At 33.7% G+C, this 12,742-nt stretch overlaps 1 protein-coding gene across 1 annotated transcript; it reads right to left on the bottom strand.

The window, feature by feature from the left end:
• Positions 1–8,467: 8,467 nt before the first annotated feature.
• LOC111480651 lies at positions 8,468–11,788 on the bottom strand. Its single transcript, XM_023125805.1, has 6 exons — positions 11,615–11,788; positions 11,203–11,502; positions 10,793–10,927; positions 10,153–10,209; positions 9,212–9,346; positions 8,468–8,755 (listed from the first exon to the last, which is right to left on the bottom strand). Exons 1-6 carry the CDS (start codon positions 11,771–11,773, stop codon positions 8,690–8,692), a joined length of 852 nt encoding a protein of 283 aa, XP_022981573.1. The 5' UTR covers positions 11,774–11,788; the 3' UTR covers positions 8,468–8,689.
• Positions 11,789–12,742: the final 954 nt, after the last annotated feature.

Here is a 12,742-nt window from a genome sequence, read left to right as displayed (position 1 = left end):
TATTCTTGACCGGAGACAACACCAATGCATAGTATTCTATAAAAGGTGGAAATCTTTCTCTTAGGGGGATACTAAAGGGACACTCACAAGAGTACTTACTTAACCTTTGAGGCATGCATGAGCCGCCACTACACTGGGATAAGTTTCTTATCGCATGTGATAACTCAATTTTATCGTAAGATAATTTTGGACTATAATCCCAACACTGTACGTAGTAGAATCAAAATTAATATCTTTATGGAGCTGGAGAATGATATTATAAATCTCTAAGATAGTAGAAAATTTTGGATTTTGTTAGATAAAATTAAGGTTGGCCAAGTCAAAGATCAAATACCCTTAGGTTTAAAAAAAAGTGTTTTTAAGCCTCCCATAGGACTCTCACTTGTTCCATCAATCAGCTCTATTCTTGAGAGCGACAAGCAAAATGACACAGATCAGGCGACGAAACATCATCGAGAGACAACAAACTATCACTCAAGCAACTATTCACCATGAATCTACATCATCGCAATTTTCGGATTACCCTTGTTACCATTCACTAATGACGGATGCATCTCTATACTTTGACCAATGCTCGACCAGTGGCACCACTATTCTTGATTGATATCGAGCCCTTTGCCATTGTAACTTTGCATGAGTAAAAATTGTCTTCAACTCTCTACATCATCCCGACAATTTGAGGCTCATCAGTGTTGACATTTTATAATCAAAAAGTTAATCAACACTATTCCTCTTTTAATCCAACAACTTCAATGTCTAACAAAATTAGATTGACTAAACTCAAACCTCTATTTGTTCCTAAGTTTTGGATCGCTTGAGAGAGTAGAGGGGCCATTTTGGAGTAGATATAAATTAAGGTTATAGGAACAAGGAGGTAGAATACTTCTATTACAATAGACAAGAGTCGATGAAGAAAGATGAAAGGTGCCTAAAAGCGACATGATCACGTTACTTACTTCTTGCTTCTAAGAGTAAAGACTATCATCATAAACCACCGACGCGAGTTTTTTTTAACATGTTTAATCCTCACTCACGTGCTTACTCGAAATTTTTTCAATAGGTCATAAGATATAGGATTGCTCCGATAAAAAATAAGCTTAAATTTGAAGTTCTTATGATTGTGAGCCACCTTAAAGAAAGGTACACATAGAAGTAGTAACTTTCAATTCTTATAAACTTTTCTTAGTCATCCTATCCTAGGGTGGCTCTCATTCGGACATGGTCCTAATTCATTCATGTACTTCTCATTTACTCTAATTGGCACATGCCCACCAATTTCCACATCCGTTCATCCCCAAACCACATTTTACTATGAGAGGTATTGCTCTCTAATGACTCATGCTTAGAATTGAGAATCTGGATTCGGCATTTGATGACCCGATATCTCCCTATTTTGCCTACAATATTGGTTATGTTTCTTACTCCTAAGGGAAGACTATCCCCACATATTAATACAAGTTCTTTCAACATTGTTTATCCTCACTCACCTGTTTCTTGGAAAATTTTAGATGCCATCCAACTAAAATTACTCAAAGGAAAGCATTTTGAAGTTCCTATGTGTTAAGGATATTTAGTAATAAATTATAGTTTACCATATATATTATATTTGATATTTTATTATAAGACAAATATCTAATATTTGCTTTATTATCATAGGTATTTTTCCATTTATTGTTATTTCCATTTATTACTATTTCCATATCCTTGTAATTCATTTGATTATAAATAAGATAACTTTCACACCATTTAGGTGTGGTGGATTAATCAAACATTCACATGGTATCAGAGCCCTCTCGGTTTAACAACCCCGATCCTTTCTTTTCAATGGCTTTTGAATCCTCTAATCTTCTTCTCCACCACCCCTGCTGGTTTTGACGCCGCAGGGGCAGTCTTCATGGCTGCCGTAGTCGGAGCCGATTGATTACTCTTCGGTTCCACCCTATTGACCTCCAAATTACCTTTCGTCATACTCTGTACATACAACCTCACCTTTTCCAAACCAATCGGTTTTCCCCTTGGCCAATATAGTCTCTCTCATTTTCTTCCCAATCAACCTTCATCCTTCACATAAACCCTAACCTAAACCTATCAACCTTTTGCAGAGATTTACCTTCGGAATCTGGATGCCGCACTGGCCTATTCGCCAACCAAGTTGCCGCCGCCCTTCCTGCCAAAATTGGCTTATTCGCCCGATGAGGCGACTCTTCCGACTACCCTTCTCACCAAAATTGGCTCCTTCGCCCAATGTGGCGACTCTTCCGGCTTCAACATTGTCTTTGTCCCTTGCTCTAGGTTTCCCCTTCTACTTCTTGGGGTTAGAAATATTCTCACCAGAGCCAAGGCAGCATCGTCGCTAAGCGACAATCCCTCTTCATGGGTTAGACATATTCTCGCCGAAGCCAAGGCAGCATCGCCGCTGAGCGGCGATCCCTCTGCAATTTTTGATGGCCAAGAACCGGGTTGTTAACATCTTCATGAAAAGTGTTTCTCAACCTCTTTGAATTTTTCAGATTCAAGCTTCACGTTCGTTTAAATCCGACGCTTAGCTTGCGGTGGGGTGTTAAGGATATTTAGTAATAAATTATAGTTTACCATATATATTATATTTGATATTTTATTATAAGACAAATATCTAATATTTGCTTTATTATCATAGGTATCTTTCCATTTATTGTTATTTCCATTTATTACTATTTCCATATCCTTGTAATTCATTTGATTATAAATAAGATAACTTTCACACCATTTAGGTGTGGTGGATTAATCAAACATTCACACTATGATTGGACCACTAGAGGGCGCATTTTGTTGGTATAAGTATATGTAGTGTTACGACCCTAAATTTTCTACTTAAACTAAGGTCATTAATATATACGTATCATGAGCATTTAATGCGAAAATAATTCAATTGGAACTTTATAAAACATAAACTTTATTTTAAAGCACAACCATGGACTTACATGTTCGAAAACATTTTTAAAACGACACAACAATAAACTAAACATTTAAATTAAAAACATCCGGATCTAACTTAGGTCTAAGAAAATAAATACAATTACCTTATGCATGTGTCATGGTCTCAATTTGTGATGTCGTCGTCAATCGTACAAAGATGTCTTGCCTTTACCTGACAAAACACAGAAGTACATGACTTGAGTATTTTAAGAAATACTCAATAAGCAACCCCTGTCGGGGTTAAATGCAAACGCCTATGGTTACATGCATGAGACCTATCATAACTGTTGCTTAAATGCAAACACCTATAACATTTTATCTCTTAATTTAAATACCTTTTATTTTATTTATTTATTTTTGTTTAATATTCATCGATACACACATAAAATTCAAATGTTTATATTAAAATCAAGTTAAGGGAGATATAGTAAAGTTGTCTCAAAATAAATATTTTAAAATTTTAAAAATAAAATAAAAAGAAATATATTTTAAAGACCAAAACTATATCTTAGTCAATTAAATGAGTTTACCTTTCTTGATCCATTTTAAAAATCTTGTTGAATAGAAATAATATTCCACCCAAATTCGAACTCAAAAACGAAACATAATGTAAGAGTCAATGGACCAACACGACATATGATGTTCATATAATTGGCGTCATGAACTTCTTTTATTATTTTTCATTTCTTTTAATCCTATTCAAACTATAATATTATTGACAGTATGCACAATTCATGATGTTCATTTAATATGTCATAGACTTATGGATGAGTATATGACGACTTATTAAAAGATAGCATGATATCAACTGTCTTATTCTTGTCGATTATTGATTAAAGCTAGGATTGTCGATATAACAGAGATGACCTTTCCATCCCAAATTTTGTATGAAAAATGTTTTACCAATGGTTTTTCTTGCACAAACATAAGAAGTGCAAGGATCCGCTCTTATTTTCATACTTTTTCGTACCATACTATATCATAGGCCTTTGTCTTCATCTATAGATAAAGACTTACTTTGCTATAGCTCATGACTTGGTATAGAGTCCGTGTAGTCAGTGACCTTCCCACCAAAAGGCCTATAATATAGTGGCTGGCCTTTTGAATATCTCTACAGACTTGTTGACACTTTTCGAAGCACTTTTGAGAATACCCTTCGTAGTTAAAAGTTTCGAGTGCACAATTTTTAAAATGAATTGGGGTTCGATTGCAAATTTGGTAAGTAAAACATGAGAAGGAAGTAGAAGTGTTGGACATGAGGCGGACTTGAAACATTATTGAATTGTGGTTAATTGACAGTGTTGTTCTTGGTGGAATCCGAAGTCAACGATTTGGGACGCACGCTCCTCTTTGACTTTACCGAACCCTCAAAACCACCGCTGCTTTTTGGTTTCCCGTGTTCTCATACCACTTTTTTCAAAGACGTGTGGTTGTGTTGTGGAAAAGACCAAAAACTCCTTCCAACCTTTCCAATACTATATATTATAAAAATAAAAGTGACGTGGATTTTGGTTTGGATTAAATAAAATTCACATGTCTTAGTGTGCTAATTTAATACTTCATTTTTCCATTTCATTTAGTAATATAAATGCTTCACCTAACCATAACATATCTCAATGGTAACACCCCCACAATATTTTATCCTAATGTTTAAGCTTCATATGTTGCTTTCACGTTTATATTTTGAGCATTTGTAGTTAATCGGGTGGGCCACTCGTGCAGAATAATTTAATAGGTGAGGTTCTCCTTCGCTAATCGAATACAACTCATGCAAAATCTAAGCTTGTTCGACCATACATGTTCAATCGTTTGTGACCTTAACCAACTTGTCTCTACACTAAGCCTAATCATCCAACTTGACATTACTCCTACTCTAGGCCAAGGTCATTCATATACATTTTCGCATCTCATCTTGCCATCTTGGTTCCCAATGATGTGCCCTTCGTATCGTGATGTGTCATCCCAAGTCCGAGGATGTCATCGACCATCGCAACTTGCTTGAACATATATATAAAAAATCGACCCATGTGTCGTTCGTATCATTAGGGTATCTAGAACATTCATCTATCTAGGACCGATCGAGGCATGAACCCTCTCATGTCTATGCTAAGTTATTTACATACTCCATACCAGATAGCGAGTGTATATTGGAATATATTTTATATAGTCATAATCTGTTAGAATGTTTTCTCCTATTTTTTGATATTTCTATGATTTAGTTGATAGCTTGTATTTCATTTAAACCTTATGAAGATTAATGAATGTTGAACTTTCGATTTCGATCCCACCTATGTTTCTTGGACTGAGCATCTAAAACTAAACCGGTAGGAGGGAGAAATTGATAGTTTATTTGTAGAATATATAGTAAATGTGATGGGTGTTGAAATATTTTTGTTTTAAAGACAGATGGAGCAAGTAAGATGTTATGACATAACTTGAAAATCGTCCATATACTTTTATATTGAGAAGATATTTTGGAGATATATTAGTTAGAATATATCTGAGATATTTAGGGAGTTGTTAGTATAAATTTGATTAATCGTATATTTTATTTATTTACAAGATTTAGTTAGATATATTATTTTTTTCTATTTTTAGGTATTAGTTAATAGTTTGTATCTATTTAAACGTGGTAAACCTGAATGAGATCATACACTTTTCCAGTTCTATTTTCTATTTCTATTTCTTAACATGGTATCAGAGCATCGATCGTAAATATCAATATTTCCTTTATGGCGGGCTCAGCCAAATCCAGCTTTAAAATTTCGGATGTTGATTTAACACATCCTTACTATATGCATCACTCTGATCAGCCAGGATATTCACTTGTTTCAATCAAATTAAATGGAGCAAATTACCAATCTTGGAGTAAATCAGTTATGCATGCTCTTATTGCCAAGAAGAAAATTGGCTTCATTGATGGCACAATTGAGGAACCGCCCCAAGATGCAAATTCAACCGAATTCGAACTCTGGAATCAGTGCAACAGCATGATAATATCTTGGTTAACTCATTCTGTTGAAGCAGATATCGCTAAAAGCATTATTCACGCCAAGACAACTCATCAAGTGTGGGTTGATCTTCGCGATCAATTCTCACAAAAGAATGCTCCAGCAATTTTTCAAATACAAAACTCGATAGCAACGATGTCACAAGGAACCATGGCACTGTCAACATATTTCACCAAGCTCAAAGCACTCTGGGATGAACTGGAAGCGTACTGCACACCATTTACGTGTAATCAACGTCAAATACATATTGATCAACGCGAAGAAGACAAGTTGATGCAATTGCTCATGGGGCTCAACGAGTCTTATAAAACGGTGAGATCTAACATATTGATGATGTCTCCATTACCTAATGTGAGGCAAGCTTATTCATTACTTGTACAAGAAGAGATGCAGCGACAGGTAACTTCTGAACCTGCTGAGAATTTCTCGATTGCATCAGCAGTGCATAAGAAAACAACATATTCAAAATTCGCCAAGGACAAATCATGTGAACACTGCAATAAAAGTGGTCATACAATCAATGAGTGTCGAATTCTTAAGTTTCATTGTAAGTTTTGTGATAAAAGGGGACATACAGAAGATCGGTGTCGACAGAAAAATAATTCTACAAGGACAAGACAAGTCAATCAACACAATCATCGTGGATACCGATCATCTGCAAATATGGCCGATGTTTCACAGTTGAATACAGAAGAACAGTCACCTAATTCCATTCCAAATTTTTCTTCTGAGCAATTACGACAGATAGCACAAGCCTTATCTGCAATCAATCAAAACCCTTCTGGTAATTCTGACAATCACATCAATGTTGCAGGTTTGTTTCCCATATCTACATTATCTGTTAACTCTGCGAGTTCTAATTCATGGATTCTCGATAGTGGAGCTACGGATCATATAGTATCAAAATCTTCTGTTATGACTGATCCAAAGGCTGCCATCATGTCTACAATAAATTTGCCTAATGGAGAGACAGCACGTGTGTCACTCCTGGTCAAGGACTCCTACTGCCATCTGAAAACAATTTAAGATTACAAGCATATTGCGATTCTGACTGGGGTGGTTGTCGAACTTCCAGACGGTCTATTTCTGGATTCTGCATTTTCCTTGGAAATTCAATTATTTCTTGGAAGTCTAAAAAGCAGACTAATGTGTCCAGATCATCAGCAGAAGCCGAGTATCGAGCTATGGCAAATACTTGTTTAGAGTTAACTTGGTTAAGATACATTCTTCAAGACTTGAATGTTCCACTGTCCGAACCAGCATTATTATATTGTGATAATCAAGCAGCATTACATATAGCAGCCAATCCAGTTTTTCACGAACGTACGAAACACATTGAAATAGATTGTCATATAGTTCGAGAAAAGTTACAAGCTGGAATCATCAAACCATGTTATATTTCGACCAAAATGCAATTGGCAGATGTTTTTTACTAAAGCTCTAGGAAGACAGCAATTTGACCTTTTGAAGGACAAGTTGGGTGTGATCGACATACACTCTCCAACTTGAGGGGGAGTATTGAGAAGATATTTTGGAGATATATTAGTTAGAATATATCTGAGATATTTAGGGAGTTGTTAGTATAAATTTGATTAATCGTATATTTTATTTATTGACAAGATTTAGTTAGATATATTATTTTTTTCTATTTTTAGGTATTAGTTAATAGTTTGTATCTATTTAAACGTGGTAAACCTGAATGAGATCATACACTTTTCCAGTTCTATTTTCTATTTCTATTTCTTAACATTTTAACATCTAGTTGCCCAGTTGCATCTAACTCATAATGTTGTATGAAAGGATGCTCAATAGTAATATAATCTTGTTATTATTGAAGTCTACTCAAGTTTAATATATTGAATGGTGATTTGAGAAAATTCAATTTGATAAACAACTTTAAACGTCATATGAATCAACTGAGACAACATTCAAATTAGAATGATCGTGAGAACAGGACAGTAAAGAAAAACTTAAAAGAATTAAAGTTATAACTTTTATCAATAAGATAGACTGTTTTTTTCAATAACTCAATCATAAAAACTCTAAAACTAAACGAGTACGTGAGGCAACAAGTTAAAAAGGTCTGTGTTGATCTATAAGAATATATTTCACCCTTAGAAGTAACAAGTAATACTTATATATCAAGATTAAAAACATAAGTTACTTTAAGAACACGTCACCAAAGTAAATTTTATAGGTACACACGATATAAGAAGTTTGAACAAAAATCGGTTATTCATCTATCATACAAAGTTCTTTTATGTTGGATTTCATTTTGTTGAAGTTAAAATTATAGGCAACAGTGTTATCAGATCAACCTCCATGAGTACTCACTCAAGCATCATTCACTCTAAACGGTATCTTCCTGAGACCCTTTCTTCTCTGAAATCTTTCTTGATGCCGCAATGTTTTTATGTTTCTAATGGCTAGGCCACATGATTTTTTTGTAGCCCTTTTTGTTTTCTATGAAAGAAAGAAAAATGTCTTGAACTCAAGTGATCAAGATGAGCAGTTCAAAACCCATATATCGACCTCGAAGGGATCAAAAAGACCGCCTCATTGTCACATGTTTATACAAACCACCATTACTATTTAGTAACAAATGTATCCTAGAGGAACTACAGTTGTCTAAATAAATAAAAAGTGTATTTGTTGGATTTTTACCTATACAAAAAAATAATATAATAAATATACATTTGACTTTTTATTCGTATATAAGTAATCTACTTGTATATCCACTCATTAGCACGACCACCAGACTCGTCCATGTCGATAAAAATACTGACTGCCTGCGAAGTTTCAATAACAACCAACGATAAAGTTTAGTAAGAAAATACAAATCTATCAAAACACTGCCATAAGAGACAATTGGGCACGGAACGAGCTAATGAAGTGAATTTCATTATTTCTAAAGATCAAGTTTGTTAGGTAGGCTTGACTCAATTGGTGATCATAATTCTGTTTTGTTTCTCATGTTCAACAATTGTGAGTATAAGAATCAAATCATCGACCTTTTAGGTAATAATAGGTATTTTATCCATTCGACTATACTTAGATTAGTCGGGAAGCAAATTTATAAAGAACTATGGAAATCTTTTCTACACTCTAGTACCCCATTTTTTCCGTTTCCTATCTAAGGCTTTCCCCTTCAACCTGTCCTCGCCCATCAGCCTTTGTTCATAATTCCAGTGGGGATTGCATGAAAGACATACAACAAAAAAGAGCCGACTTCCCAGTAATCTTACCTTTCCTATCCGGGGTCTGTCTTTAGTTTTGTCTAAGCTGTTTCGAATATGGGCAACGGCTCCCCAGCATTTTAACGTATTAGCCACACCATCAAGCCGCAATAGGTACTCTTCCTCGGACAATGGAAATGATTTCTACCAAATTGAGAAATATTCAACATTTTAAAGTAGAAATAATCTCTCCAAATTTGAAGTCAATTATGCTCTGTGAACTGATCATTTGCCTTCATGCACAGTCCAAAACTAATAGTTATAAGATCATCAAAATATGTTGAGCAGGAAGAAAAATTAAAAAAAGAAATAGCCTATACATATATTCATCACCTACCTTTATATCTCCATTTCATAGCAATACGTTTGATTTTATAATTATTTTCTAAATAACCTTTCTATTCTGTAGATTATTTATTTGCAAGTCATGTTTGGTTTCATTATCAGTAATTAATTGACTTCTTAACTTTTAGTGATCTTATCAGAGCTTGCGTTTGGTTTTTATTGCTTTGAAAATGTCCATATTAATTTTGTGCAGCAGCTACTAGTTCTTAAAATCCAGAGGTTCCCTTTTCTCCTTTCCAGTAGATAGGCCAATTTTGAGAAAAATTGGTTACTATGTGAGTATAATACTCCTACCATGTATTGCGTATCATCTCGGCATCCTTCTAAAAACACCAATATTAAAAAAATTATTTATAAAGACAAAACCATAGTGTGAACAAAGGGAGTATGTTATTCCCATAGTACTCGAAATTTTCCTACCAATTTCCTAATAATTCATATTAGTTCAATTGTGAGGTTAGAATTAATAGTCCATTTAGGAAAATGCTCTTCATCAGCTTTCAGATGTTATAATTCATAGACAGGTTCCCCTAATTTTGAAAAGGATCTCAGTTGATCAAAGATTTTAGTCTAAAAGTAGCAGAGGAGACTGGATTCTTGCGTACCTGCTCTCTGTATTTCCACATGACATTTAAAGCAAGAAGATTTCGTCCCATGAACTCCTAAATTATGACAGAAACAAGAAAAGAAATCCATAATTTAGTTTGAATTATGAACAGACCATAGTGACTATATGACCAGGGTATTAAATTTCTATTGACATGTAGATATTTCTACATATTCATGGGTTCGATATCCACACAAAGGGTAAATCGACATTTCTATTATATCGTGAAAGAATTGATGAACATAAATTAAAAAAAGTGTCACTGACAGTAATATAATATAAATAATAAGCATTTTAATTATTAATGAAGTGTAAAATACTTGCTTATTAATTTAAATACTTTTGAAAATATTTCTGTTTTTATTATGTTTCAAGAAATATATATTGACATTGATATCATCATTTTATTGATATTTTCCTTGACATTTCCATATAAGTTTAAGAACTTTTGTGAAAAGTTAAGAACTTATCATATGTTTTGTTTTACAGTTCAATGACCTATAAGACATAATTTTAGAAGTTCAAAGACTCATTGAACTGTCTAAAATTGAAAAACTTATTTAACACAAACCTACATTTGAACTTGTAATTGAATCGAAGAATAGTAAGAAGTTTAGAAATCGAAGATGAATGAATACCTTCTTTATCAGTTGAACATCATAAGACTTGCCGTACTTATTTCTGATAATAGTAGCTAAGTCTATCCCACTAAACCTGGAATCATCCGTCCCAACCGATCTTTCCAAGTTTTCCCTAAGCATTTCGAAGTTCATCTGAAAGAACATAAATTACTAAAATGAGTCTCCACAATAAGAAATGATGCCATGATGGTGCAAAATTACATTTTAAATCAATTTATTTTCTCTTGCAAGTCATCAGACATATCACTTATCAACGTACTACACATCGTGATTACTATAAAATTTATTAGAATCCAAATCTAAAGGTCTATAATTTCTGATTTCAACTTCATGCAAGTCTCAAGTAGTAGTCTATAATTGAGTTTTTCTTTCTTTTGAATCCAAACTATGTGGGATTGAGTACTAACCCCTCCATTTTCAGGTTTGGGATTCTCACTGTCGTTAATCTCACGATCGGACTCATCAGGATCCATGGCACCGTCGACGGAACCTGCAAGGACAGGTCTAATTTGGCGTCCAGTTCGTCGGCGACAGTAAGCAACATGATTCCCATGGTGAGTGCTTGTTTCTCTGGAAGGAAGAAATGGACAACAATACTCCGAATATGAATGCGTAACTCTAGAAATCTTTGCTCTACCTAGATGCTCCTGAATCCCAATCCCAGGCGACCAATTACTCTGGTGACCGAACGTTACGCTCGTCATAATCTGCAAGAACAGTCGATCGGTTTCACTCGACAAACTAGGGCAACTGAAATCCGGAAGTAGAGAAGTAGAATATCGGTGTTTGTTTCAACGGAAGAATTGTACATAAACATACCTTGAGGATAATCGGAGGATTGAGAGCCGAATCGGAAGCAGAGAATGAAGACTCTGAGTGAGGATTATTAAAGGAGGTGGTTTCGAATTTGTTTAATCGATTCACTTGGAGATAAATTTGAACCACTTGTTTGGTTTGCAATTGTAGACCCTCACGCATGCTTTTCTATTTCTTGCGAAGAAATGAGTGGCCCAAATATGTGGGAAGAGAATTCAAGGAACAAAATCTTGTACTCCTACGTTACTCCCATTCTCCTTTTCTCCATGTGAAATACGGATTTGATTCGTGAGTTTCTAATACATGTAAATTTTCGATGTCTAACCGGATTCATTTGGTTTTAAATTTTGTTTAAAAGTCATTAGGTTGAAAAATCTTTTGGATCTAACCTAAAAAATTTTAGTTCGTTCGCCAGATGACATGAATAATTCGAATAAAGCTTATAAGATAAGGTTCTTTTTTTTTTAATTATTTAAAAATATTATATTATTTAAGTGTTACATTATTAATCATAAAATTCAAATCTCAAATATCTTAAAACATAAGTGATATATTATGGTAAGATTTTGTCGGACTGTAACCCCAATTTCTAATAGAAATAAAAAACGAGAACCAAATTTCATGTTTTTTTGGGTTTATGAATGATGCGATACAAATCAAACATTTTTAATTAAACATAATATAAGTCGAAATTTCTATCATTTATTTTACCAAACGTGTTACACGGTGGATGTGTAAGAAATTGTTTTGTGGATTTTTAATTCTAATTTTTCTAAGGTTAAGTTGACCTAATTTTTTTTTGTTATTATATTTATTAGTTTGAGTGTAGCGTAGAGGGCATGCAAATGAGTGATCAACGGATGGTTGTGACTTATTTTTTTTTTTTAAAAGATTGTTTCATTGATATTATATGAGGATGACCGATTTGAAATATTATATAATAGATTACTTTCTTTATAATTTAAAAAATAAATAAAAGACATCAAATTTAAAATTTTTGAAGTTTTAATAAATAAATAAAAGTTTAAAGGTATTTTTAATAATTATTTTTAAAATTTAAAAGTATTATTAAAATGGTTGGAAGTTTTTTTTTTTTTTTTTTTTTTTTTTTTTTTTTTTTTTTTTTTTTTT

This window comes from Cucurbita maxima, unplaced genomic scaffold (genome assembly GCF_002738345.1).
Source record: "Cucurbita maxima cultivar Rimu unplaced genomic scaffold, Cmax_1.0 Cma_Scf00006, whole genome shotgun sequence".
Classification (NCBI taxonomy): domain Eukaryota; kingdom Viridiplantae; phylum Streptophyta; class Magnoliopsida; order Cucurbitales; family Cucurbitaceae; genus Cucurbita; species Cucurbita maxima.
Note: the sequence above shows the minus strand (reverse complement) of the source record. Positions and strands in the feature narration are given on the sequence as shown.

Bases quoted from the DNA above. Each gene is read 5' to 3' on its own strand.
- LOC111480651 (XM_023125805.1), bottom strand. From the start codon at position 11,773: ATGCGTGAGGGTCTACAATTGCAAACCAAACAAGTGGTTCAAATTTAT. The intron at 11,503-11,614 runs GTATGTTTATGT...CTGTTCTTGCAG, and splicing joins ATCCTCCGATTATCCTCAAG to ATTATGACGAGCGTAACGTT. The intron at 10,210-10,792 runs GTATTCATTCAT...GTCATAATTTAG, and splicing joins ATGTTCAACTGATAAAGAAG to GAGTTCATGGGACGAAATCT.